The 23895-nt window shown below is 39.9% G+C and overlaps 1 protein-coding gene across 1 annotated transcript in view; it reads right to left on the bottom strand.

Moving 5' to 3' along the window:
* dnah5l (dynein, axonemal, heavy chain 5 like) overlaps positions 1-23895 on the bottom strand; it is a 94134-nt gene that overhangs the window by 45966 nt on the left and 24273 nt on the right. The window contains exons 2-22 of the mRNA XM_051682203.1: positions 23553-23741; positions 22226-22300; positions 22055-22129; positions 21163-21234; positions 20972-21079; positions 20332-20518; positions 19626-19791; positions 19389-19482; positions 18487-18585; positions 15916-16097; positions 15055-15168; positions 13974-14175; positions 13787-13882; positions 13331-13504; positions 12577-12666; positions 12323-12478; positions 3413-3552; positions 2824-2975; positions 2497-2704; positions 1702-1789; positions 1382-1505 (exon numbers count right to left, since the gene is read on the bottom strand). Coding sequence (XP_051538163.1) covers positions 1382-1505; positions 1702-1789; positions 2497-2704; positions 2824-2975; positions 3413-3552; positions 12323-12478; positions 12577-12666; positions 13331-13504; positions 13787-13882; positions 13974-14175; positions 15055-15168; positions 15916-16097; positions 18487-18585; positions 19389-19482; positions 19626-19791; positions 20332-20518; positions 20972-21079; positions 21163-21234; positions 22055-22129; positions 22226-22300; positions 23553-23741 — 2791 coding nt within the window. The remainder of the gene's footprint in view (positions 1-1381; positions 1506-1701; positions 1790-2496; positions 2705-2823; positions 2976-3412; positions 3553-12322; positions 12479-12576; positions 12667-13330; positions 13505-13786; positions 13883-13973; positions 14176-15054; positions 15169-15915; positions 16098-18486; positions 18586-19388; positions 19483-19625; positions 19792-20331; positions 20519-20971; positions 21080-21162; positions 21235-22054; positions 22130-22225; positions 22301-23552; positions 23742-23895) is intronic.

Raw genomic sequence — 23895 nt, 5'->3', positions numbered from 1 at the left:
AAGGGAATCATAGGGAAATTCAGGAATTTTTGAAATTCAGCAATCCGTGCCCTGAAAAGTCATTGTCTACCTTCCCAAATAAAACATAAAGTGTACAAAATTTTAAGAACATTGTTTAAAGGATTAGTTAACCTAAACATGAAAAACAGAGAAAAGAACTTACTAATCATGTCTGAAGAATTTGTAGTCGAAGAATTGATGCATTTCTATGCCCAGCCATTCTATGCCCAGTTTCTGGACTGGTGCCAGTTCACAGTGGACGGAGTTACCCGCGCGATGCCAAAAATAGAAAACAAGTGATCAATAGAATGTACCATTCCTCGTCACTACTGGTTAGGACAAAAACACTGATTAGCATAGAAAATATTCAGCGTATCGTTTGCCGTCAGTTTAGGACACGGTGTGACTGTGGCTGCCTGTAGCCTCCTCTGTGTTTCTGTTTGATTTCCAAGTACTCTGTTCAAAAAAATAAGGCTGGTCATAGAAATGCATAAATTCTTCAACTACAAACTCTTAAGACATGTTTAGTAAGTTCTGTTCTCTGATTTGTGTGCAGCTGTGTTGTGTTCTGTTGTTGCTATCGCTGTGGAGGACCTGTTTTTAGATAAACAAAACACCCCAAAGTTGTGAAGGTGCTGCGTGAACCGTTGCTCTCGTGCCCTATCATGAACGTGCACAAGAGATCAACAGTCAGTGAAAATTTTCACTAAATAATACATTCGATTTCAGTTTGTTTCTCACCAAACCTTATTGAATGCTTTCATAACAATTACAAGCCTCGTGGAATCATTTATTAGACTTCTGAATTATACTTTTGCGTTCTTTTGAAGCTTGAGGTAGTCACCATAAACAGCCATTGTATGACATCACTGAGCACAACATTTTCTCACAATTTCTCCCTTTGTGTTAAGAAAAAGAAAGTCATACAGTGTTATAACAGGGTTATAACAACACAGGGGTGAGTAAACAATGACTGCATTTTCATTTTTGGGTGAACTATTCCTTTAAAGCTTTTAGGTATGCTTGCCATGCATTGACCAAGCATTCACATCTGCATTTGCTTACCTAGGTGGGTGGGTGAATATCACAGAAAGGTGTCCAGGTAATATTTTACCCCAAACATCCAAAGAAAAAGAAAAAAGAAATTATACTTTGCATAAACTAAAAAGTTTCCTATTAGGACCCTTAAGATTTTTGCATTGTGACGTTATTTTCAGCACAATTACCTAATTTTATTGCCAATTTACCAAATAGCAGACTATATTTTCTTTTTTCTTTTGATTTTGGGGTGAAATGTGACCTGGACAATTCTGGACAGGTTTCATGAGATTCACTCATGTAGACTATGTTTCTGCTGAAGGGTGTGTGAATGCATATGTACCTCTGACCAGGGCCTCTGTGTTCCTCTGACACAACTGTCCCATCATGATGTAGTAGGCACATGGCAGGCATTGCAGACAACGCGTCTTCTGCTTAGCATCGGGGTGCAGACATTCATACGGGTCCTGAACATACAGTACAAATGCACATGAGGATTTTCTCATCAGACTCATTTATTATTCTGTCACACTAAACATGTCACACTTGATGTGGAACAAGCCTTCCAAACAAGTGCTCAATAAAGTATTTCATTAAAATACATAACAAAAAAGCCTTCAAGAAACTCTCAAAAGGAGTTTATAATTGATGTGGTTACAGCACCTCCAAGTTGACCATTTCTGAAGGTGTCATCACTCTTTTCAGTTCCTCAATCATCTCAAACATGGAGCACTCCACCTGCTGACTTGCACTTTAGGACAGACAGACAAATGAATCCTCAAAATACTTAACTATGGACCTGAGTCAGGAGAAGCCATATTTCATTTGACATAAAATGAAAATGAGGCTGAAAGGTATAGATGTACAGTCTGTTCAAGGTCTTGTATTGTGGTGTTGATCATTCAGCTGATGAAACATCATAAATTTGTCATTCTAAAACATTTCTAGTGGATAACAGACATGGAAAACATGAGTTATGAAATTCAGACGCGACCTTGTAACTTAAAGAACTCAAGAAATTACTTGATGAGAGCAGTTTTCTTTGCTGTGTTAACGTATTTCCTATTGAAACAGGAAGTTCGAGTGAGACATATAAAAGGGTTTGTTACTTCATTTTAAAATAGCCAATAGGCATTAGTTAGGTCACAGCCATAAACCGGAGTTCGCTACTTGCTAGTCAATTGCAAGTGGTATTAGAGCAAGGGGCATTCTCATACTAGAGAGCATTTGATTGGGCACAAGTCTGTGTGTTGCAAAATCAATATTCAATATTCATGATTGGTCTATTTTCTGGCAGAAGTTCCAGAGCCCCTTTAAGCACCTATTAAACAGACACCTCCTCACAGCCATGTTTTCATTAGTGTCAAATTAAATATAGTGTTGCCCCTGAATGAGGCTCTTTCATCTGTTTTCAGCATATTATCAGTGGAAACATTCTGAAAGCTTTCATTCACTCACATCTTCAGTGTTTGTCTTGCTGTGCTGATGGTAGTCTCTGTATTGGTCAGGAAGTTCTGGGGCGGAATTGGTTCCTCCACAGGCAGTGTAAGTAGAGGAGTGGACGACATGGATTCTAGGACACTTTCAATCCGGCATTCCAGAATATCTATGGCAATCTTTGCTACTTGTTCCAGCTCTTTCAGGGCCTTATACACACCGTCTATGACTGCAACAATGAAAACAGTCTTAGTAAATTAGTATATTGTTCATTGCAGGGTTGTCCCCAAACTACAGCCTCTGAGCCATCTTCGGCCTGCTGTATGTTCTGTTGTATGAATTGCTTACAAAAGTTGATAGAGAGGGATTTCCATGACATTACAATCAGTCCAGGGAATAGGGCTTTTACTACACGCCCAATGAAGGGATTCATCAGGGGTTGTAACACATTGGGTATCCTCTTGACTGCTGCATCAAAGTCATCCAGCATCATCTGCAATCTGAACACAGAGAAATTCCACTTTGTTCTAATAAATATATTACATTTACATTTTAATTCAATAACAAAATACAGAATATAAAGAATAATAATTTATGTATTTTGTGGGTTCAGCTTATCATTGCAATAAGGTGAATATTTCAGGGTCGTGTCCAGAAGGTAACCCTCCAGTTATCTAAAGTCTTGCGAGAGCCGCATTGAATGTACATACAATGTGTTTTTTGTGTTTATTTAGAGCCCTACAGAAACCCTACACCTAGCCTAGCCTAACCTTTGCCCTACCACTAAATCTAACCCTAAATCTAACCTAAGTAACATCGAATGAGATTCTCGTGAGACCTAGGCTGCAGGGGGGTTACCTTATTGGCACAGCCATGTTACAGTTGTAATACAACCGCTTTATATTTAATATAGGGTTCAAAACTTTTATGCACTCGCCTGTTCCGACACTTCTTCAGCTGCTGTTCATTGGGACACTTGTCCAGAATATCTTTGGGTACATCAGCACCTAATTGTTTCATCCACTTTGCCTCTTCCAATACCTCCAGGACCAGGGGATCAATATTCACATAGAACACCTGAATGACAATTAACAAAAGATTCACTTAACAAATCTATACTATAAATTCATGGACAATTCGAATACTTGCAGGGGCCATTCACACAGGATTCAATTTTGTGTCTGTCTGTGCTGTTTTTAATTGTTTTTCTGTGTATACATGTGCTAGACCTACTTTTTTGACCATTTTTATGTATCTTGCCATCAAGTTAAAAGAAGTAAAATTTTTAAGAAAGAGTCTCGAAACCCCTGCATTCGGTTCCATTCTATTGCATTCAATCTCGCAAGTGTCCTGTCTAAACGGCCCATTATGATCTTACAATTTGGATTGTATATATTTTAATGGTAACACTTTACAATAAGGTTCCATTTATTAACATTAGTTAACAACATTAGTTAACATGAACTAACAATGAACAACACTTATTAAGCATTTATCAATCTTAGTTAATGTCAGGGGTGTAAAGTAACAAATTAAAAATACACACGTTACTGTAATTAAGTAGTTTTCCCAAGGAAATGTACTTTTTTAAGTAGTTTAAAAATTTTATACTTTTACTTTTACTTGAGTACATTTTATGTGCTATTTTCCCGTCGTCTGTGTTTGCTACTTCCCTGTCCTGATTTTATTTTTATCTATCAACATGATTGGCTAGGGAAAGTCTCGTGACTCCCGTCAAATCATATCACACGTAAAAAACTTGAATGACAGCTGTAGATCGGGTACCAACTGTTATGGATGTGGAGGATGCCTCAAACACATTTCAACACTTGAACATCACGGCTGCACCTGAAAGGGATTTTTGCAGTGAAAAATGCCAATTGCTTGACTGTGTCATGTGAGTTTATCTTGCTCAAGCCAGATATAAGCATTAATCCTGCCTCTAATTTTAAGAAACATATCAAGGTAAATTTCATATTTCTGCTTACTGGATTCCGTGTCTATAACGTAGCCTGTAATTTAACTATATATCATTGAGATTATTGGGTTGATGTGAGAGATTAAGGCAATGTTATCAATAGGGCTGGGCGATAAAGCAATCTTGATGTTTATCTGAGAAAAAAAAAAAAAAGGAGAGATGTCCTCGATATCGATAATAAACATTTGAGTAATTTTCTATACTTAGCCTATGTTCTACATCTAGACCAGGGGTGTACATTACATCAGTCGCGATAACAAGACAGCCACTGGTTGGTTGATCTAGATAAAATATAAAAGATTGACTTTTTATTTCAGGGCACCTGTAGCTGTGTGCTGTTTGATTGACAGGCGGCTAATGTTTGTGCACTAATGCGGGTACGCGCCTAAATGGTCAAATGCACTTCATAATTCCGCCAATGCCCATCTTGGTGAGTCATTAATGTAAACGCAATCGGTTTGGTCTAAAGTGAATGTAAACAGTGGGACAAAAAGTGTATTTGCATCAAAATGTCGGACTTGAAGTGTACATGTAACCGAATTGAGCACTTTCTAGTAGGCTATGTCATAAAAAGGCTATTAATCAAACAACAGTAACAAGGAAACAAGAAAACCCCTTAATACTTTTGGCTAAATAACTTGAGTAGCTTTAAAAGTATTAATGTAATAGAATAAAACAGTGACATATTTAATAATACTATTTTTTAATAATATTGTTAGTTTTTTTAATAATACCGACCCCTGATGCAGAGAGTGTGTTAATTTGTATAATAAATTACCAGGAAAGTAGAGATGATAAAATAATTTATAATTATACTTAGCCTTTATCAAGTTTTTTCTAATGTCTGATAGAAAAGTATCAACATTTGTAGAGCAATACTTCAGGCAAAACCTTCCACCAGTCACAAACTTCAGAAAATTGTGCATCATGCATTACAGTGAGAACACAACTATTGCTGGGCTTAAAAGATACAAGAACTAAATCAATGTGGAACATTGTATCTCAAAAGGAGTACAATGTGGCCCCCCATGTGCTACTTAAAGAAATAGTTCACTCAAAAATGTAAATTCTCTCATCATTTACTCACCTTCAAGTCATCCCATATGTGTATGACTTTCTTTCTTCAGCAGAACACAAATTAAGATTTTTAGAAGAATATTTCAGCTCTGTAGGTCCATACAATACAAGTGAATAGATGCCAAAATTTTTACGTTCCAAAAAGCACATTAAGGCACCATAAAAGTAATCCATATGACTCCAGTGGTTTAATCCATGAATTCTGAAGTGATATGATAGGTGTGGGTGAGAAACAGATCAATATTTAAGTCCATTTTTGCTAGAAATTCTTATCCCTGCAGGAGTAGATGGCGATATGCATGAAGAATGTGAATCAACAAAAACAAAAAAAGAAGAAAGTGAAAGTTAAAGTGGAGATTGACTGAGCAGGGAGGAGAATTTATAGTAAAAATTGACTTAAATATTGATGTGTTTCTCACCCAACCTATCATATCTCTTCTGAAGACATGGATTTAACCACTGGAGTCACATAGATTAGGCTACTTTTATGCTGACTTTGTGATTTTTGGAGCTTCAAAATTTTGGCACCCGATTTTTGCATTGTATGGACCAATAATCTTAATTTGTATTCTGCTGAAGAAAGAAAGTCATACACATCTGGGATGGCAAAACGGTAACTAAATGATGAGATAATTTTTGTGTGAATTATTCCTTTAAAGCCTGATGTGGCCCCTGTACCAAACATCGTGGTTACTTGTGTAACCTCCATTCCCTGATGGAGGGAACGAGATGTTGTGTCGATGTAGTGACACTAGGGGTCACTCTTGGGAGCCCGAGACACCTCTGGTCTTTGATAAAAGGCCAATGAAAACTGGTGAGTGGTATTTGCATGCCACTCCCCCGGACATACGGGTATAAAAGGAGCTGGTATGCAACCACTCATTCAGGTTTTATGCTGAGGAGCCGATATAAGGTCCGGCCATTTCAGCGGGTAGTTCAGTGTTGTGGCAGGAGGGACACAACGTCTCGTTCCCTCCATCAGGGAACGGAGGTTACACAAGTAACCATGACGTTCCCTATCTGTCACTCACTCGACGTTGTGTCGATGTAGTGACACTAGGGGTCCCTATACAAAATGTCACAATTGGCTGAACTGTGTTACGTGAACTGGTGGTGTGTGGTGGGCAGACTACTGTATGCCTCATAGCCAGCTCACCAGGTCGACACTTAACCTCCCCCAACATAGTTATGAGTGTCGAACGGCCCTTTTTGGGGACAAGTCGACTACCCAAGAGATAGAGACAGGCTTAACCCAGTCGTGGCCTCTTTTCCTCTTCTCTTTTTTCCACTCCCTAAAAAAGAAGGGGGATTATCTGGCAGGGCCACCAGGTCTAGTCGGGGGGTGTCCCTCCCAAGGGGAAGACACAGTGGAGACCACACGTCACCCAAAGAGGGGGGGATATTTAAGTGGGAGGATACGTCACATGGTCTTTCCAACCATGTGGAGAGTCTTCAAGGTAGATCCTGCCCAATGGGGGAGGAGTTACTACAAACATGGAGACTGGGGCAGAGGGGCTCTGCCCAAGGAAGACGCAGTTTGCCGACAGGGAAACAAATTAGCGGAAGATATATATATATCACATGGGGTTAGCCTTACAGGGAACAGCCACATGCGGAGCACCTACCCCAGAACAGGACTCTTAGTTAGCACGTGTACTGGGCCAGCAGCGAATCTCTCCGAAAACTCGACTGCCACAGGGCTCGGAGGAAGTCAACCAGGGGACAAACTTGTGAACACTACTGGGAATTAATGGTGCACGTCTTCAGCTCAAAAGGAGGTGGAAGGCGCTATGTGCAAGCGATACACCCGGCCGGCTATCCCGGGCTTATCCGCTTGTGTTGCGTGCCACTACCTGGGACGAAACCAGTTCCACCAGGAGGTTGTAGAACCTTGCAAAGGTGTTGGGTGTTGCCCAGTCTGCTGCTCTGCAAATGTCTGTTAGAGAGGCACCTCTGGCCAGGGCCCAGGAAGCCGCTACACCCCTGGTAGAATGGGCTCGTAGCCCTACTGGGGGCGGCATGTCCTGGGCGAGATATGCCATAGTTATGGTGTCAATGAGCCAGTGGGTGATCCTCTGCTTGGAGACAGCACTTCCTTTCTGCTGTGCACCAAAGCAGACAAAGAGCTGCTCACACATTCTAAAGCTCTGCGTGCAATCCAAATAGATGCATAAAGCACACACCGGACACAGCAACGACAGAGCTGGGTTTGCCTCCTCCTGGGGCAGTGCTTGCAGGTTCACCACTTGGTTCCTAAAAGGGGTGGTGGGACACTTGGGCACATAGCCCGGTCGGGGTCTCAGGATCACGTGAGAGTAACCCGGACCGAACTCCAGGCCCGTTTTGCTGACAGAGAACGCTTGCAGGTCACCTACCCTCTTGATGGAAGTGAGTGCAGTTAGGAGGGCAGTCTTCAAGGAGAGTGCCTTAAGCTCGGCTGACTGCAAAGGCTCAAAGGGGGCTCTCTGTAGACCCTGAAGAACTACAGAGTGGTCCCATTAGGGAACGAGGTGCGGTCTGGAGGGATTCAGCATCCTGGTGCCTCATAGGAACTTGATGATCAGATTGTGCTTCCCTAAGGACTTACCGTCGGGAAGAACACCACTTAGTGAACAGACGTCACTTCAAGGCATACAGGTGCCTCGTAGAGGGGGCCCTAGCCTGAGTGATCGTGTCTACCACCACAGGTGGCCCCGTCCAGGGGCCAGACATGGAGATTCCAGAGGTCTGGTCGCGGGTGCCAGAGGGTGCCCCGTCCCTGAGAAAGAAGGTCCTTCCTCAGGGGAATTCGCCAGGGGGGAGCTGTCGCGAGGAGTGTGAGGTCCGAGAACCATGTCTGGGTAGGCCAGTAGGGTGCTACCAGGACGACCTGCTCCTCGTCCTCCCTGACCTTGCACAGGGTCTGTGCAAGCAGGCTCACTGGGGGAAACGCATATTTGCGTAGGCCAGGGAGCCAGCTGTGTGCCAGCGCGTCTATGCCGAGGGGAGCCTCGGTGAGGGCGTACCAGAGCGGGCAGTGGGAGGATTCTTGGGAGGCGAACAGGTCCACCTTTGCCCGTCCGAATCGACTCCAAATCAGCTGGACCACCTGAGGGTGGAGTCTCCACTCTCCCCTGAGGGTAACCTGCCGTGACAGCGCGTCCGCTGTAGTGTTGAGGTTGCCCGGGATGTGAGTGGCTCGCAGCGACTTGAAGTGCTGCTGACTCCAGAGGAGGAGACGGCAGGCGAGTTATGACATACAACGAGAGCGCAGACCGCCTTGGCGGTTGACATATGCTACCGTTGCCGTGTTGTCTGTCCAAACTAACGGACAGAACGGGAGTCTGTGTAAAGCCCGGTTCAGTACTCACAGGTCCAAGATTGGCCGCAACCCACCTCCTTTTTTCGGTACGATGAAGTAGGGGCTGTAAAACCCTTTCTTCATCTCAGCTGGAGGGACAGGTTCTATCGCACCCTTCCATAGGAGGGTAGCGATCTCCGCGCGCAAGGTGGCAGCGTTTTTGCTCTTGACCAAGGTGAAGTGAATACCACTGAACATGGGCGGGTGCCTGGCGAACTGAATCACGTGGTGAACCACACCACATCGTGGCCTTGCTGAGTCTAGGGACATCGAAGCACTTACCTGGCTCCTTGTGACCACTCCCGGAACAGCCTGGGAAGGGGGAGGAAGAGGCCTGTCCTCGTAACCCGTGGAGACTTCCACATCGGGGGCAGCTGTGTGCCACAGCTGGGCGCTCAGGGGCGGAAAGGCCACCGCTGGAGCGCCAATCCTGCAAGAAAAAACCTGTGGACGGTAGTCGTGGTGATGACCATACACACCGGGTATGTGACCCAGGGAGAAAGGAAGCCACTCTTTTGCTGAACTGTTGGGTACCGCAGCCACTTGGGCATGCAGCGAAATCAAACAAAAAGGCAACAAAAGATTTTCTGCCCGGCCCTCCACCAGGGGATTGAGTGGTCTTTTTACCAGCTCCAAGTGAGTGGGTTCCTTCATCCCTGAGTCGCCCGTCTCAGGGGCACTTTGAGGACCTCCGTGGGTTCTTAGGTGCCGGCTGCTTCCTGCGGTGGGCTCCACGCCGGGGCCGGGCTGAAAGGGCGGGCTGCGGTGGAGCAGGTGCAGTCACCGCAGGGGGGCGCCCTTGGCGACGAGCAGACGGGGTGTGGGATCTTGAGCCGTGCCGGGGCAGGATGTGCCGGAATGCTGCTTCACCGCCGAGAACTGCTGGGCAAAGTCCTCGACGGTGTTGCCGAATAGGTCCGCCTGGGAAATGGGGGCAGCAAGGAACCGTGTCTTGTCGGCCTCACCCATCTCGACCAGGTTGAGCCAAAGGTGGCGCTCCTGGACCACTAGTGTGGCCATCGTCCACCCGAGAGATTGCGCCGTGACCTTCGTCGCTCGGAGAGTGAGGTCGGTTGCCGAGCACAGTTCCTGCATCAAATCTGGGGCGGAACTACCCTCGTGCAGTTCTTTCAACGCCTTGGCTTGGTGGATCTGCAGGAGAGCCATGGCGTGCAGGGTAGAGGCGGCTTGTCCAGCAGCGCTGTAGGCTTTAGCCGTCAGGGACGACGTAAGCCTACAGGGCTTGGACAGGAGCTTAGGGCGTCTGCACCAGGTGGCGGCGCTCTGCGGGCATAGGTGCACCGCGAGCGCCTTATCCACTGGGGGAATCGCCGTATAGCCCCTGGCCACCCCGCCATCGAGGGTAGTGAGAGCGGGGGAAATGCGGAATCGGGGCCGGGCAGTAAAAGGTGCCTTCCACGACTTCGTCAGCTCCTCGTGCACTTCCGGGAAGAATGGTACTGGAGCAGGGTGTGGCTGCTTTGAGCGGTGCCGTGAGCCCAGGAACCAATCATCAAGCCACGAGGGTTCAGGGGAGAGCGGAGGGTTCCACTCTAATCCGACGCTCGCGGCCGCCAGGGAAAGTATGTCCGCCATTCCGGCATCGGCCTGTGACTGGGCAATCGTCCCCAAAGGGGGAAGCCCAGCTGAGGCTTCTACATCCGACTGGACAAGCCCGATTTCCGATGCTGCGCTCGAGAGCATATTGTCTTCGCGGGCTCCGAACAAGAAGCCAGACTCGCCGTGAGACGAGCCGGCGAACTCATCTGGAAGCCCGATTGGGGCAGACAAGCATGCTGGGGAATGGGAGGTCCAAGGGGAAATACCCGGTGGAGACAATCCCATTGGGGTCCCCAAATCGTCCCCAGTGCTAGCCGCACTGGCCTCATACCCGTTGGTAGAAGGACCGAGGCGGGAAGCCGCGACCGCAACGTTATAATGGTCATGTTCTCGCAGTGAGAACGTGAACCATCCACAAATGCTGCCTCCATGTGGGTCGCACCCAGACATGAAAGACAGCGATCATGACCATCCGAAGTTGAGAGATAACGACCGCAACCAGGAATAACACACAATCGGAAAGGCATCTTTAAAAAGACGCGTCTTTAAAAAGACGTTCCGTGTGTGCCACTCTTTTAGAGAAATATATACTCTTCTAGAGGAGGAAAAGCTCTTTCAGAGAATATACTCTCTTGTTTTTCTGCCGAAGCGCCCAGGGGCATTCTCTGCAGTGCACCATTGCAGAGGAGGGAGAAGCCACTGAAATGTGCCGTCAGATCCAGCAGAGGTGAATGAACAGTAGTATTCAGCTCAATGAGCATGACCGTTCGGCTCCGAAGAGAAAATATGAATGAGTGGTTGCATGCCAGCTCCTTTTATACCCGTATGTCCAGGGGAGTGGCATGCAAATACCACTCGCCAATTTTCATTGGCCTTTTATCAAAGGCTCCCAAGAGTGACCCCTAGTGTCACTACATCGACACAACTTCGAGTGAGTGACAGATAGGGAACAACTGCTCTACTGCTTCTATCGTGCGGGACATGATGCGCCAAGTGACCCTGCTTTTTTAGTGTTATTTTTTTGCATTCCTTGCATTGTTTTGAACAAGTTTCATGTGCAATAATAACTCTCTTAGTCTGCATTAAGGGAAATTTAGACCCTACACATAAACTGATTTTAATGTAATTGTTTCATACATTATGATATTGAAAATAACTTTTTCAAATTTTAATTTCTGTAATCATGTCGCCCTTTTATTTCTTTTTTAAATCAAATTCGTGTAGTGTTTACAGTATCATAGATAAGTGATGTATTTTAAAAGCTGTCAATCACAAACACCTATAAAATACCTATATTTTTTATTCTTTCTGGCAAACAGCCATAAAAGGGAATGTAAATTACGTTATGTGTGCTACAGTTTTAAATTGCAGCATAGAGTTTTTATTATAAAGGGGCATAGCTTTCGCAACCCAGTACTCAATACTCACTACTCATGAGTACTTTTAAATGAGCTACTCTTTTACTCTTACTTGAGTAGTTTTTAGGACAGGTAATTTTACTCTACTCAAACTATATTTTTTATGAAGTAACAGTACTTTTACTTGAGTATTATTTTTCAGTGCTCTTTCCACCCCTGGTTAATGTTAATGTTAAAATCAAATGTTGTATTTGTTAACATTAGTTAATGCACCATGAACTAACAATGAACAATTGTATTTTTATTAACTAACATTAACAAAGATTAATAAATTGTGTAACAAATATATTGTTAATTGTTAGTTTAAGATGCCTAATGCATTAACTAATATTAACGAATGGAACCTTATTGTAAAGTGTTACCATTTTAATTGATTTAAAAAATAAATTCTTCTAAAACACAGCAACCAAGTGCAGTCATGTTACCAATAGGTTTCAATTTATAAAATCAAACTATCGAAAAGCAGATAGATACCTTGGTTTCTGGATGTCTGACCAGCAGTGAAGCATTAAGACCTTGTAGTTTCAGTTCCACACCCTGAAACCAACTATTGTGATACACCACTTCATACTTCACCAGCGCAGCAGCCAGTTGATTGTATGCCCGAATAATCTTCTTCATATCTGGCTTCTAAAGGTTAAGGTGGAGGAAACTGAGTTTCTAAATGCATGCTTTTTTTAGGAATAAACTCCAGTAAAGTTTGGCAATCCTGTAATCTTGTAAATTACCTGCTTAACGTCCACTTTGTCTTTCAGGATAAACATTGGTTCTTCAATTCTTTTTAACAGATAGCGTGACCACAAAATTTTCCCAGCCACCTGCAAAAGAAAGATGTGTGTGAAACAATATTAATAGTTTAGTCCTAGTAATAGTGGTCATGTTTCTATTCTCAAGAATTCACTTAAATATGTAATATACAAAGGTTCTCAACTTTGTGGTTCAAGATTCAAAAATGGGTTTGTTCTGAAAAAACTAACAAAAACAATGCTAAATGTAAATATTAAAATGCAACTAACAATTTAATAGCGCATAGTTAGGATAACAAAATAAATAGGCTTATGCATTTTTTAAAGTGAGGAGAAAACACTTCCTTTATCTTTTGTTGTTGCCATCAAAGTTTATATACATCCAATCAAACAACAATATACAAATTTGTCTGTTACTTGGTAGAAGCAGTATATTTTTGGCTTAGTGTTTGTTCCATGTGATAGGCTGTAAATCCCACTTCAGTTAAACATTTCCGAAACTGTAAATTTTCCTATTCCTAAATCATCCTATGTCATGTTAATAATATTGCACATTTTGGAGTCAATGCTGTTCTTGGAAAAATTAACAAATTTCAAGGGTTGATTTACTTTTGTATGATAAACAGCTGTTGGGTCGCCATTTCATGTCCAATGTAAAACCTGGTTCTTGGAACAAAACCAGTTGAGAACCACTGTAATGGCAATCTTATCTGCTCCACATCTTTTTTTAACTTACCGGAGGCATGTTACGCCGAATAGGGGGGTCGTTCCTCTCACTTTGGTAGTGGTTGCGCACAAAATCAAGGTCTTTACTGTACCGCTCAAGAACAACCATATACTTCTGACTGATGTCTATTTGTTTGCCCACACCGTTCTCAAACTTGGACAACAGTTCAAGGATCTGCAGAGTCTGTGGGTGCAGTAAATGTTTTACTGAAAATGTCATGCTTAAAAAGTATTTGAACACATGTCTTTGCATTAAAAAACAATATCAAACCAACTGGCATTTATTTTTATTTTTTTAATTATCACAAAAACACTTTTGAAGCAAAACATTTATTTTGAAATGTTTGTTATGTTTCAAATTATAAAACAATAGATATTTTGTTCAAAATGATGATAACAAGTATTTAGACAGTCATCCAACCAACCAATAAAAATGTTTTTATTTAGGTGACTAAAATGGCCTTACAGTGAGTGGACGTTGAAGCCAGTTGTCAATCAGTGCCTCAAGAGAGTGACGGAGGACCTGGATTTGACTTTTGAACTCTGTGTAGTCACTGTCAAACTGAAAGAGAAAAATCCTGTCATATAAGATGTTGTTGAACTCAAACAAATGAAAGACAAAACAATTGAGACAGAAAGAAGTCTTTCTGTACCTCTAATTTGCGATGGTCAAGGACATTGTAGGTCTTGGATTTGATGTTGGTCACAATCGCTTGGTAGCTCATGCATATCTTTTCAATACCCTCTACTTTCATGAACTGCAGGCTTGAGAAATCTTCAAGAGTTGTGGCCATGTCTTCTATTTTCTCCAGACGTTTGCAGAATTTGTCAAACTTTCCAAAGATATAATTTTCACTATTGTTTTGAAACAGAAGACAGTTTTATCTAACCACTTAACAATATAATGTCCTTATCCTTGAAGTATAAGCTTAAAGGTGCTGTAAGCAATTTTTTCATGGAAAGGTTTGCAAAAAATTTTCCTACTCCCTTACTGTAATGATATTAATGAAGTGTCCTGAGATATCTCACCAGCCTCTGTGACAGCTGAAGGCTTTGTAAACAACAAACAAAAATGTGTCCGCGGACCACAGACACTGATGCTTTTCACCTGTCAATTATTTTGCTCGTTCTCATAGTATTGTAGTTGCAGTGAATTATTGAGGCTTACTGCCATTTTTAAGTCATGTTGTTCATAACAGTTGTCTGCTGAGGGTGCTATTTTTTTTGCTGTTGTTTTAAATAACCGTTTCTTTGGGGTTTTGGGTTTTGGAAAGAGGGGGCGTGGCTAATTCAATGGCTTAGTTTTGTAGAACGGCTGAAATCAGCACCTTTAACTGAACGTAAAACATTCTTTACTCAAATGTCTAAACCACTTAAAGGCTAAAGGTTAAGTATTCTGCAAAATTATTAATCCCAAACATCTAAGTTTTCAATTATTGGAAATCAAGTTTATTAATATTTTCTCCATGACCACAAACAGTTTACACAGTCTATTAAAACATTTTTGACAGAAGATGTGTAATTTTACTTAAAGTCAACATGAAATGGTGTTTGAAGCCTATTTTTCTTACTTAATGTGACGCATTTCCGAGTAAAACTTTATTCAAGAATAAAAGGGAGGATTTTTTTCTAATGGGAATTGATTAAAGATCGTTTGGTAAAAATTGGTCTAGGAACGTATTAAATTAGCTCAATTTTGGTTTCATGTTGACTTTGAAGTTGTGGCTTACAGACCTAACTTCCAATTGCCGTTTGTCCTGCTGTAGTCTTTCCTTCATTGAGTGAAAGCACTGCTGGTACTTCTGGTTTAACTGAACACATTCTGTGATCCTCTTGAGCAGTTCTTTTCTAAATGGGAATACAGACCAATTTATTTCTTACAGCATATTCAAACTCAGGCCCCTTCACACCTGGCATTAACATGTGTTTTGTATGCGGATAGTATTTGGATACGCATTTATACCTTTCATTTCAATGCATCTCTAATGTGATCGGATACAGAAAACGCCACTTGCATACTGTATTTCTTTAGAGGTTTCAATAATTAACTAATAAATTCTCTGTCATTTACCAAATTTTAAAAACACTGTCAGATAATTTAAATGCTGTCCGTCGTTTTGACAGATAAAAAAAAAGATAATAATGTAAAAAAAAGAAATAAATAAGGTCTCGTCTTTTATGTTTCCTGAATAAAAAACATTCACACAGTAAAGGAATAGGGATTAAAAGTGAAGACAAATATAGAAAATACAGTTTTAAAACACACTGAATGAAAATTTGGGGAGAGAAACAAGAGATTCAAGTGTTTTCCAAATGTTAAAATAAGATGACCTGATCAAAAGAACGCAACTTTTGTCTTTTTCACATTGTCAGCGCAGAAAAAAAAAAAAGTCAAGAACCCACAACACAACACTTTAAAAGCAGTTGATTGAAGCACAACCACGTTTCATATACTTTTTACATTTACACATTAGTCGAATGTGTTCAGAATAAGTCTCTGTCCAACTCTAAATGTGGTTTAAAGGTGTAAAGGACTTTAAACATTATGGAGCTCTATATGGAAAGAACTCTGACACCAGTTCACATAAGACCAACCTGTCCAAGTCCCAGACTTTCATTACCCCTTGGAAGAGATAAGTCTTGCTGGTGGTGACCATTTGATTGGTGACTTTCACAAAGAGTGGTGTCATATGTTCGGAGGTGTTGTAATACAGGGAAACAGTGTGGATCATACGAATGTTGTTCATCATTTTAGGAATGTGTTCCAACATGATGGCCTAAAGAAAACAAACAATAAGGGGATCATAACAGTATCTAGCCTCAATATTCAATTAAAAATACACTGTATGAATAAAGATGCATAAATAGACATAATGCCTTTATTAAGGGACATGTGGCTTCTTGAAAGAGGCATATTATTAAGTTTAGTTTTTAGCAATCCACCAGAGGCCTATCTCACAAAGAGAGTTAAACAACTTGCAGAAAAAATTGGGATGAGAAAAATAATCGACTGTACATAAATTAAAAAAAATAATATTGTAAAATGTGAGCTCAAATAGATGAAGTTACTGTTTATAAACAAACGCTCCGCTCCACCTTGGATTCTTTTAGCAGCTCCGAAAAGTACTGTTGTCTATGGGCGCTTCGCTCAAATTTAGTTAAAAAATGCCCCAAAAGTACTGTTTATGGGGTTGAAACATCACATTTCCTGCAGATCATTGGAGATTTGGACTTCTTTAAATTTCCACCATGGTCGTCGGATCACTGTTTGTGAAAGGAATCAAAAGATATGCGAAAAAAAATTATGTCATTCTGCTAACTGATGACTTTGCATTTATTTTGAATGCAGTAAGTAACAATTGTTCAATCGAAAAAGGCTGTTATTAAATCTGAATATTCAATATATGGTGATACTGAAGTCAAATATTATTTACTGTATGCAGATTAATAATTTAAGTAATTAAGACTTAAGTAATTTTTTCCTTTATAAATACCCAATTTTTCAGGCTTAAGAAGTGTGTTAAACATGTGAGGATGTGTATTTATCAGCCTGCTACATGTCCAACATAATCATACAGGCCTATAGAACCAAGTCTAGACTTGTTTTGCCGATATTTTGAAAGAATCCACATAATTTCTTCACTGTAAACCATAGACATCAATTTATTATTTTTATTAAAATTTTAAGACATCATTACACGTCATGACCATCTCCAAAAATACAGGTGAAAAGTCACGTGAGAGGAGACAATGCCTCCACTTACAGTAGCTCTGATTGGCTGGTTAGCTTGTCATTCTGATCTGTCACCGTAAATCACTATGAGTGGGAAGAATTGATAGAAGGTGAGAGACAAATTTTATTTACAAAGTAAGTTACTAATGGGCACAAACAACACCACTTTTGATCATGTCCAAATTAAAATGACTTGAAACATAAAATGGTCTGTGAGTGAGTCTGATTTTAGTAAGCACTCGTTCTTAAAGGTAACGCTCCATGCCAGCCACTGTCGGTTAATAATTATAATGTGATGTATGAACTCGAGCCTCATTTAGACTTGTTTATTTAATAACATCAATTGTGATAAGATATGCTGGTGTTATAGACGTCACCATCTTTGATACTGACATTGTTACTATGGTTACAGGTGTTGGAATATGGGCTTGACTTCGGTTGTTCATTCATACAGACAGTATTCAAGCCACTACTGTAAGCTGTTGTATTAACAGGATATTTCAATACTCACACCTGTAAGTAAATGTGGTTGTCAATCCCAAACACTGACTGTGTGAACGTAGCCATAGTCACTTTGCTCACAGTTGATTTGTTTAGTATCTGTTAGCGATCTGGTACCCAAAACAAAACCTGCTCCGGAGCTGGTTAGCCGTGTAGTGCAAGTTACTATGGAGATGATCACCTGTTAAAAATTAATCCACCTTCTTGAGATCATGGCCCCGTTTCCACCTGGTATTAAGATGCGTTTCGGGTGATCCGATTACATGTGGTCAGGTGTGACACATCGCTGTTTACACCTGGTCACTTAAATGCATCTCCTGTGACCACTTGTGTTCGGATTTGGAGGGGAGGGTCTCTGTTTCATGACAACATACATCAATCACTGTGTCAATGTGTTAATGCATGATAATAAAGCGCAACAAAGTACAGTAAGTAAAGACAAAGAAAGCACAAAGAAAAATGGTGCGCTGTTTCTCTCAGATGCAGTTGAAATTTAATCTAAGCACAAATGCAACATTTCATGCAGAATGATCCGTTATTTTAGTGGATTACTTGTATTAAAGGAGCTTCAGGTGTTCGTGCTTGTCATCTGTGTTGATATCAGACACACTAAAGAAGATCCGTGAAGCTCTCGTCTTTGTGTATGTATCCGCTTTTTAAAATGTTCAGATCGGAAGGTTAATTCCTTTTAAAATCGCTCGTTCAAGTGCAGCAGTTGATTGACAGGCAAGGTTCACTGCTGCCAGGACGCATACTGGACGGATTAGCGGATAAGATCAGAGTTTCTCAAACTAAACTGAAACTTAAATGGGTTGCCACTTAAACTTTGTGAGATGGGCCTCAGGAATCCAACATTTCAGATCTATGCCATTTATGCTATTAGTATTTCAATAAAAGCATTTCTGCAGGATAGATATAAATTTGGTCCTTACTGGAGTGCATTTTCCCATAGGATCAAAGAACTTCTCCAGAGTGCTCAGATATTTCACATTATCTTTAGCTTCATTGGACACGTCCGTGATATTTCTATCCTACAGATAGAAAATAGCATCATAAAAATTCTGTTATGGTCTAGTTCATATTTCACCCCTAAAAATAAGAAATTATATTTTGCACACACACACAAAAAAAAAAAATTAAGCCTTTTTTAAGACCATTAAGATGTTTTGCATTCTGACATCATTTTAATGAAAATTATGCACATTTCCCCAATTCTCATTACTGTAATGCCAAAAATTCACATTCTCTTTACTGTAATGTTTTAAAGTAATGATATATTATTTAATTAGTTAAATATTTATACATCTTAGTGTATTTGTTATACACAATTTAATTCATGTTGAGAATGGGAAAGATATTTTTTTGCATAATACTAATAAGAATTCGGGGGATAATGTGCTTAAAGCTAAAGTGTGTAACCTTTCTGGTTAAAAATGCTTTCTCCTTTCCCAGCTTAATATGAAAAGACAACTATAAGTAAGCCATTCATAAGTTAATTTTCTTGAAAACTGTAAAATCTGTGAAAATTCTGTGTGAGTTATGGGTGGCTCTATCTGTTTATTTGATCAACGGCATATTCAGAAAGCTGTTTTGAAAACAATGTTTATTTTTACAATTCCGTTTGGTGGCGCAGAAGTTTCACACTTCAGTTTTAACTGTCATGAAAATAATTTCATAAAATTATGCAAAATATAATTTCTTGTTTTCTTACTTTTGATTTTGTGGTGAGATTCGCCCATAAAATCAATTTGGAATATTATATGTTGTATTATGTATTAAATAAATGCTTATGCTAAAGCAGAACAAAAACAAAACAAAAATCCACTGGACTGACCAATTCTATCCACTTTCTTAGTGCCTTGGATTTGGCCCCTGACAATAAACCAATGACCTTTCTTACATCGGGTTTCTTTATTTCATCCATAAGGCTGGAAAAACACATACACGGTCAAATTAATAGCCATATATTTACAAACAAGAAAGTCCTTTCTAATTAACACTAAATAAAACAAATGTTGTTGAGAAGTTGTTACTGAATATACAGACACTGCTAGATAAATACAGTATGTACCTGTTGAATGTGAACATTCTGCGTTTCCAATGCTCTAGCTCAGCTGAGGGCCCAATGTCATCTGATTCTTTCCTGATGTGTTCACTCTCTGTCAGTACTTGTTCTATCTGCTCAGCCCAGTGTAACAGCAGTGCTTCCAGACTCTGCATCAGCTCTGAGTTTTTAACTTAGGGCCAAAGCCAATACAAAAATTTTTGGGACTGGTTTGTCAATGTCACAAACTAGGGCTGGATCAAATAGCTTAAAAACATATATCTCAATATTTTTTAAATAATTTTTATGATATTTGGTATAAAGTAAATCTCAATATTTATGTATAGGCACTGCAAAAAAATAAAAAAATAAAAAAAATAAAATTACAAAATTAAATATTCCCGATTAGGCTAATTGCACGGCTTTAAATATACAGTATGTAACGGCCTTTCAAAAGTGCATTCAAATAATCACAACATTTTATATATCGCCCAGCCCTATAGTGAAAACATTTGACAAAACAAAAAGATGTTCTTGCAGAATATACATGCTGTCTTTTCCACACAATTAAAGCTTTGTATGGAAAAGACAACATGGCTGTCTCAGCTCTCATCGGCCGATTACAGTGTTAAAATATCGGCGATAGTATCGGCCTCAAATTTCACCACTAATACTTTGATATTAATAATCACAGACACATCAAAGTCTTTTATTCTCATATTTTCTCCTTTACCTGCTTTGTCAAAGTCTGCAGGCTTCTGTAAGTGACTCAGATCTGGATCTGATGGGATGCTATGAAGACGAAACCTTTGCTCTGTGCATCTCACCAATGAAGAAAGATTAGAAGTGAATTTTTCCACTGAACTCAGGAAGTCTTGAACCTCTGGGTTCGTTTGGCCACCTCGCAAAGCCCCCCAGTCCTGAAAGAAATGTTTGATTAACATAAAAATTATTTGTTTAGCTGTTTTTATTTTACAGATTAAGCTAATTTTTTAGGTTACCGGACAAAACACTTTTTTAGTGTAAACAAAGTGTATTTTTTATTTTGGAGACTTTTTATTATTACCAATTATTAGCTTACAGAGATGAAGCCAGGTGTACAGCAAACAACTGTACCATGCAAATGCAAAATGCAGTAACTACACATTTTGTCAAAACTGAGTTTTGACTAAAATTGGGTCTCTTTAATTATGATCTGTCCTGTAAGAGATGAGGTCGACTTAATTTGCAGGGCAATCAAAAAAAACTTTGAAGCCATTTCTCTTAGTTTCAGTGTTGGTGTAGTTACTGCATTTTGGCTTTGTACACATTTTTACACATCCTGTATAGGCTTATTTTCCAGTACCTTTCATAAAATTCTAGAAATCATGTACCTCTTTCGCCTTTAATGCTGGTAACATGACTCCAGAAAAAAGTAACTCAAAATTTTGCAGCAAGCCCTCCGAGCCATCTGTGCCATCGAGCTTTGTGAAAGTCACCTCCTGCAGAGACCGTCACAAGACAATTGATTGACTAATAGACAATATCAGACAGGATCAGTTACACTCGAAAAAGACCAACTGACCTGGGATATGTTAGTACTTGTTACGGCCTTCTCAGAGCTCCTCAGGAAAAGCACACACAGCCCGTTCAGACTCTGCAGTTAATACAGATGAGTGAAGAAGTGACCCGGTTCATTGTTTTTCTCCTTAGCAACATGCATATATACAGTATCTGGACCAACTTATCTTGTCATAGTGCCTTCTACCGTTATCATTTAAATCAGCCTGGTTGTAATGACAAAACATCTGTAGTCACCACTGCTAAGTTTAAAGGGATAGTTCACCAAAAATGCTGTCATATTTTGCTCACCCTCATGTTGTTCCAGACCCATTAGACTTTCTCTCTTCAGTGTAACACAAGAGGAGATGTTAGACAGTATGTTAGTCTCAGTTACCGTTCACTTTCTTTGCATCTTTTTTTCCACACAATGACAGTGGATGGTGACAGAGGCTGTCATTCTGCCTAACAAGTCAGTTAAAGGAACAGTGCTCCTAAAAATGATGACTATTCTGTCAACATTTACTCACCCTCATAATGTTCCCCTACAAAGTAGCTATTAACTACTATCTATCTCATAAAAATGTTCATATCATATTCAAATTTGTCATGTCAGGATTGGTTGTGAGACATGCAAGAACCAACTACATTTAGTGTCAGTTATATCAAAACTGGCACTGCGAGGTTTGACACACCAAGTTTGAATATGAGCATTCATTAATGAGATTTGAGAGCTACAGCAGAATGGAAGATTATCAGTAAATAACTATTTATACTTCAGTCTGTTTCTCACACAAAACAATCACATGGAGGAATTCACTTAGAAGGAACTGTGCCTGCTGATAGCTTTGCTTATTTGCTTGTGCTGTTTGCGTTGCTTTACCAAGGAAAGATGCAAATCATGTAATGTATTGTACCTCTTCAGAGCCCATTGTAAGAAACAGTTTCTTATGTCCAGTGGCTAAATTTGTGGATTCGTTCCCAGTGTTGAGCTATAGAGAAATACAGGCAGATATTGGCTTGTTATTATCAGGAAGGTGAAGCGATTTTGGGATATTTTACAATTATCATCACATCACGTGTTTTACCATTTGAATGGCTTGGTAGAAGAACATCAGTCTTCTTGAACCGTTGGCTGCAAAGAATTCTTGGAACATGTGGAACTGCAGAATAAACCATTTCTTATAGAAGCAGTGAGGAAATGCCTTGTATAATCGCACATAGGCCCTTTTTAGAATTTATGATATCAACATGCAGTGACACAGATCATGTGAAGCTAGATTATTATAGTTTTGAGTTTTTAATTTTAATTTAATTTCCAATTTCAAAAGATTATTTAGTTTAGCTTTAGTTAAATGCAAACTGTGTTTGTCAGTTTTAGTTATTTTTTCAATTAATTGTAGTTTTCGCTTCACTTTAGTCTATCATTATATTTTAGTTTTTAGTTTTATTTCTATTTTTATTAACACAGGGATTCACGATATAGGCATATAAATATTAGGCTTGGGATCGGTGCATTTTTCACATATCAATAATTGGATTTTACCTGATGATAATCGTTATGTCTCAGGAATTTATTCAGACATATACTGTATAAGGCTGCTCGTTGCACAATATTCGTCTTTAAAAAATACTGTATTTCTGAAAGCAACTTTAGTAAAGTGTGAGCAGCAGGGTAAATTAAAGGGGTTAGCACACTGGACGACATGGTGCGTTTTAAAATTCAAAACAATTATGTTTTATTACAATATGTGCACTGGAGCTTAAATCTGCTTTGTATAGCAGATCGTTTCGCTTTTTATGCGTTTGTCATTTGATGTTGCTTAACAGAAAACAGCAGCGCATTAACAGAGACAGAGAGAGAGTTGGTCAAATCTGTAGTTGCACCAGTGCGACCTAAAACAAAATTTAGATGCACCAGCTAAATGCAAAATGCAACCATTTAGCAAAAGTTTATACAGTTTATACCTGTATATGTAAATGTGTGAAAAATCAAAGTAGCTGGTAAAATTGGAAATTCAAAAAGTTAATTATATACCTTGATTATAACCTTGATGTGATGTGCATGTACATCTCAGATAATAGAGGTGCTAAGCTACAATAATAGAGACTTTTGCTCAAAATGTCAGGTTTGTTGCACTTTCTTTGCAATAACATTGATGTAGTGAGAGAAGTATGCAGTCATAAAATCAGAGACCCTCCTCATGAAATTCAAAGACAAGTGGTCACAGGAGGCACAACTGAGATGTGTTACTGTACATGATGTGTTTCACCTGACCACTTCTGATCTAATCACCTGAGGTGGATGCTAAAAACAGGTGTAAACAGGGCCATACATTCATTCATATACGACAACGTCATGTTCTGTTATGTTGTGATTTTCGTTAGAGATCAATGGTGTCATATTTTGCCCACCTTATCATCAGATATGAAAGCCTCCTCGACTTCCGCCTCCTCTACATCGATTACTAGTGCAGTCAAAGAGATGAGGTACCTGTGTCGGTCATCAAGAGCTGCTCTCCGTTTATCTTTGAGAGCTTTAACATTTTCAACCTTTCTCTTTGTGTCTTCACTTGACAGTATCACAGAGCGCTTTCTTGATACCTAAACAGAAGGACAAGTCAGCCTTGCTCAAGTGCTTGATGTAAATTTCATGAACATATTTGTTTTTACTTTGCTTCAAAATAATAACTTAAGTAATACAGTAAAAAGCATATTTTTTTGTGAAGTTTTAATGTGTTAATACTAACTGTAATTT

Source organism: Myxocyprinus asiaticus, chromosome 41 (genome assembly GCF_019703515.2).
Source record: "Myxocyprinus asiaticus isolate MX2 ecotype Aquarium Trade chromosome 41, UBuf_Myxa_2, whole genome shotgun sequence".
In the NCBI taxonomy this organism is placed as follows: domain Eukaryota; kingdom Metazoa; phylum Chordata; class Actinopteri; order Cypriniformes; family Catostomidae; genus Myxocyprinus; species Myxocyprinus asiaticus.
Note: the sequence above shows the minus strand (reverse complement) of the source record. Positions and strands in the feature narration are given on the sequence as shown.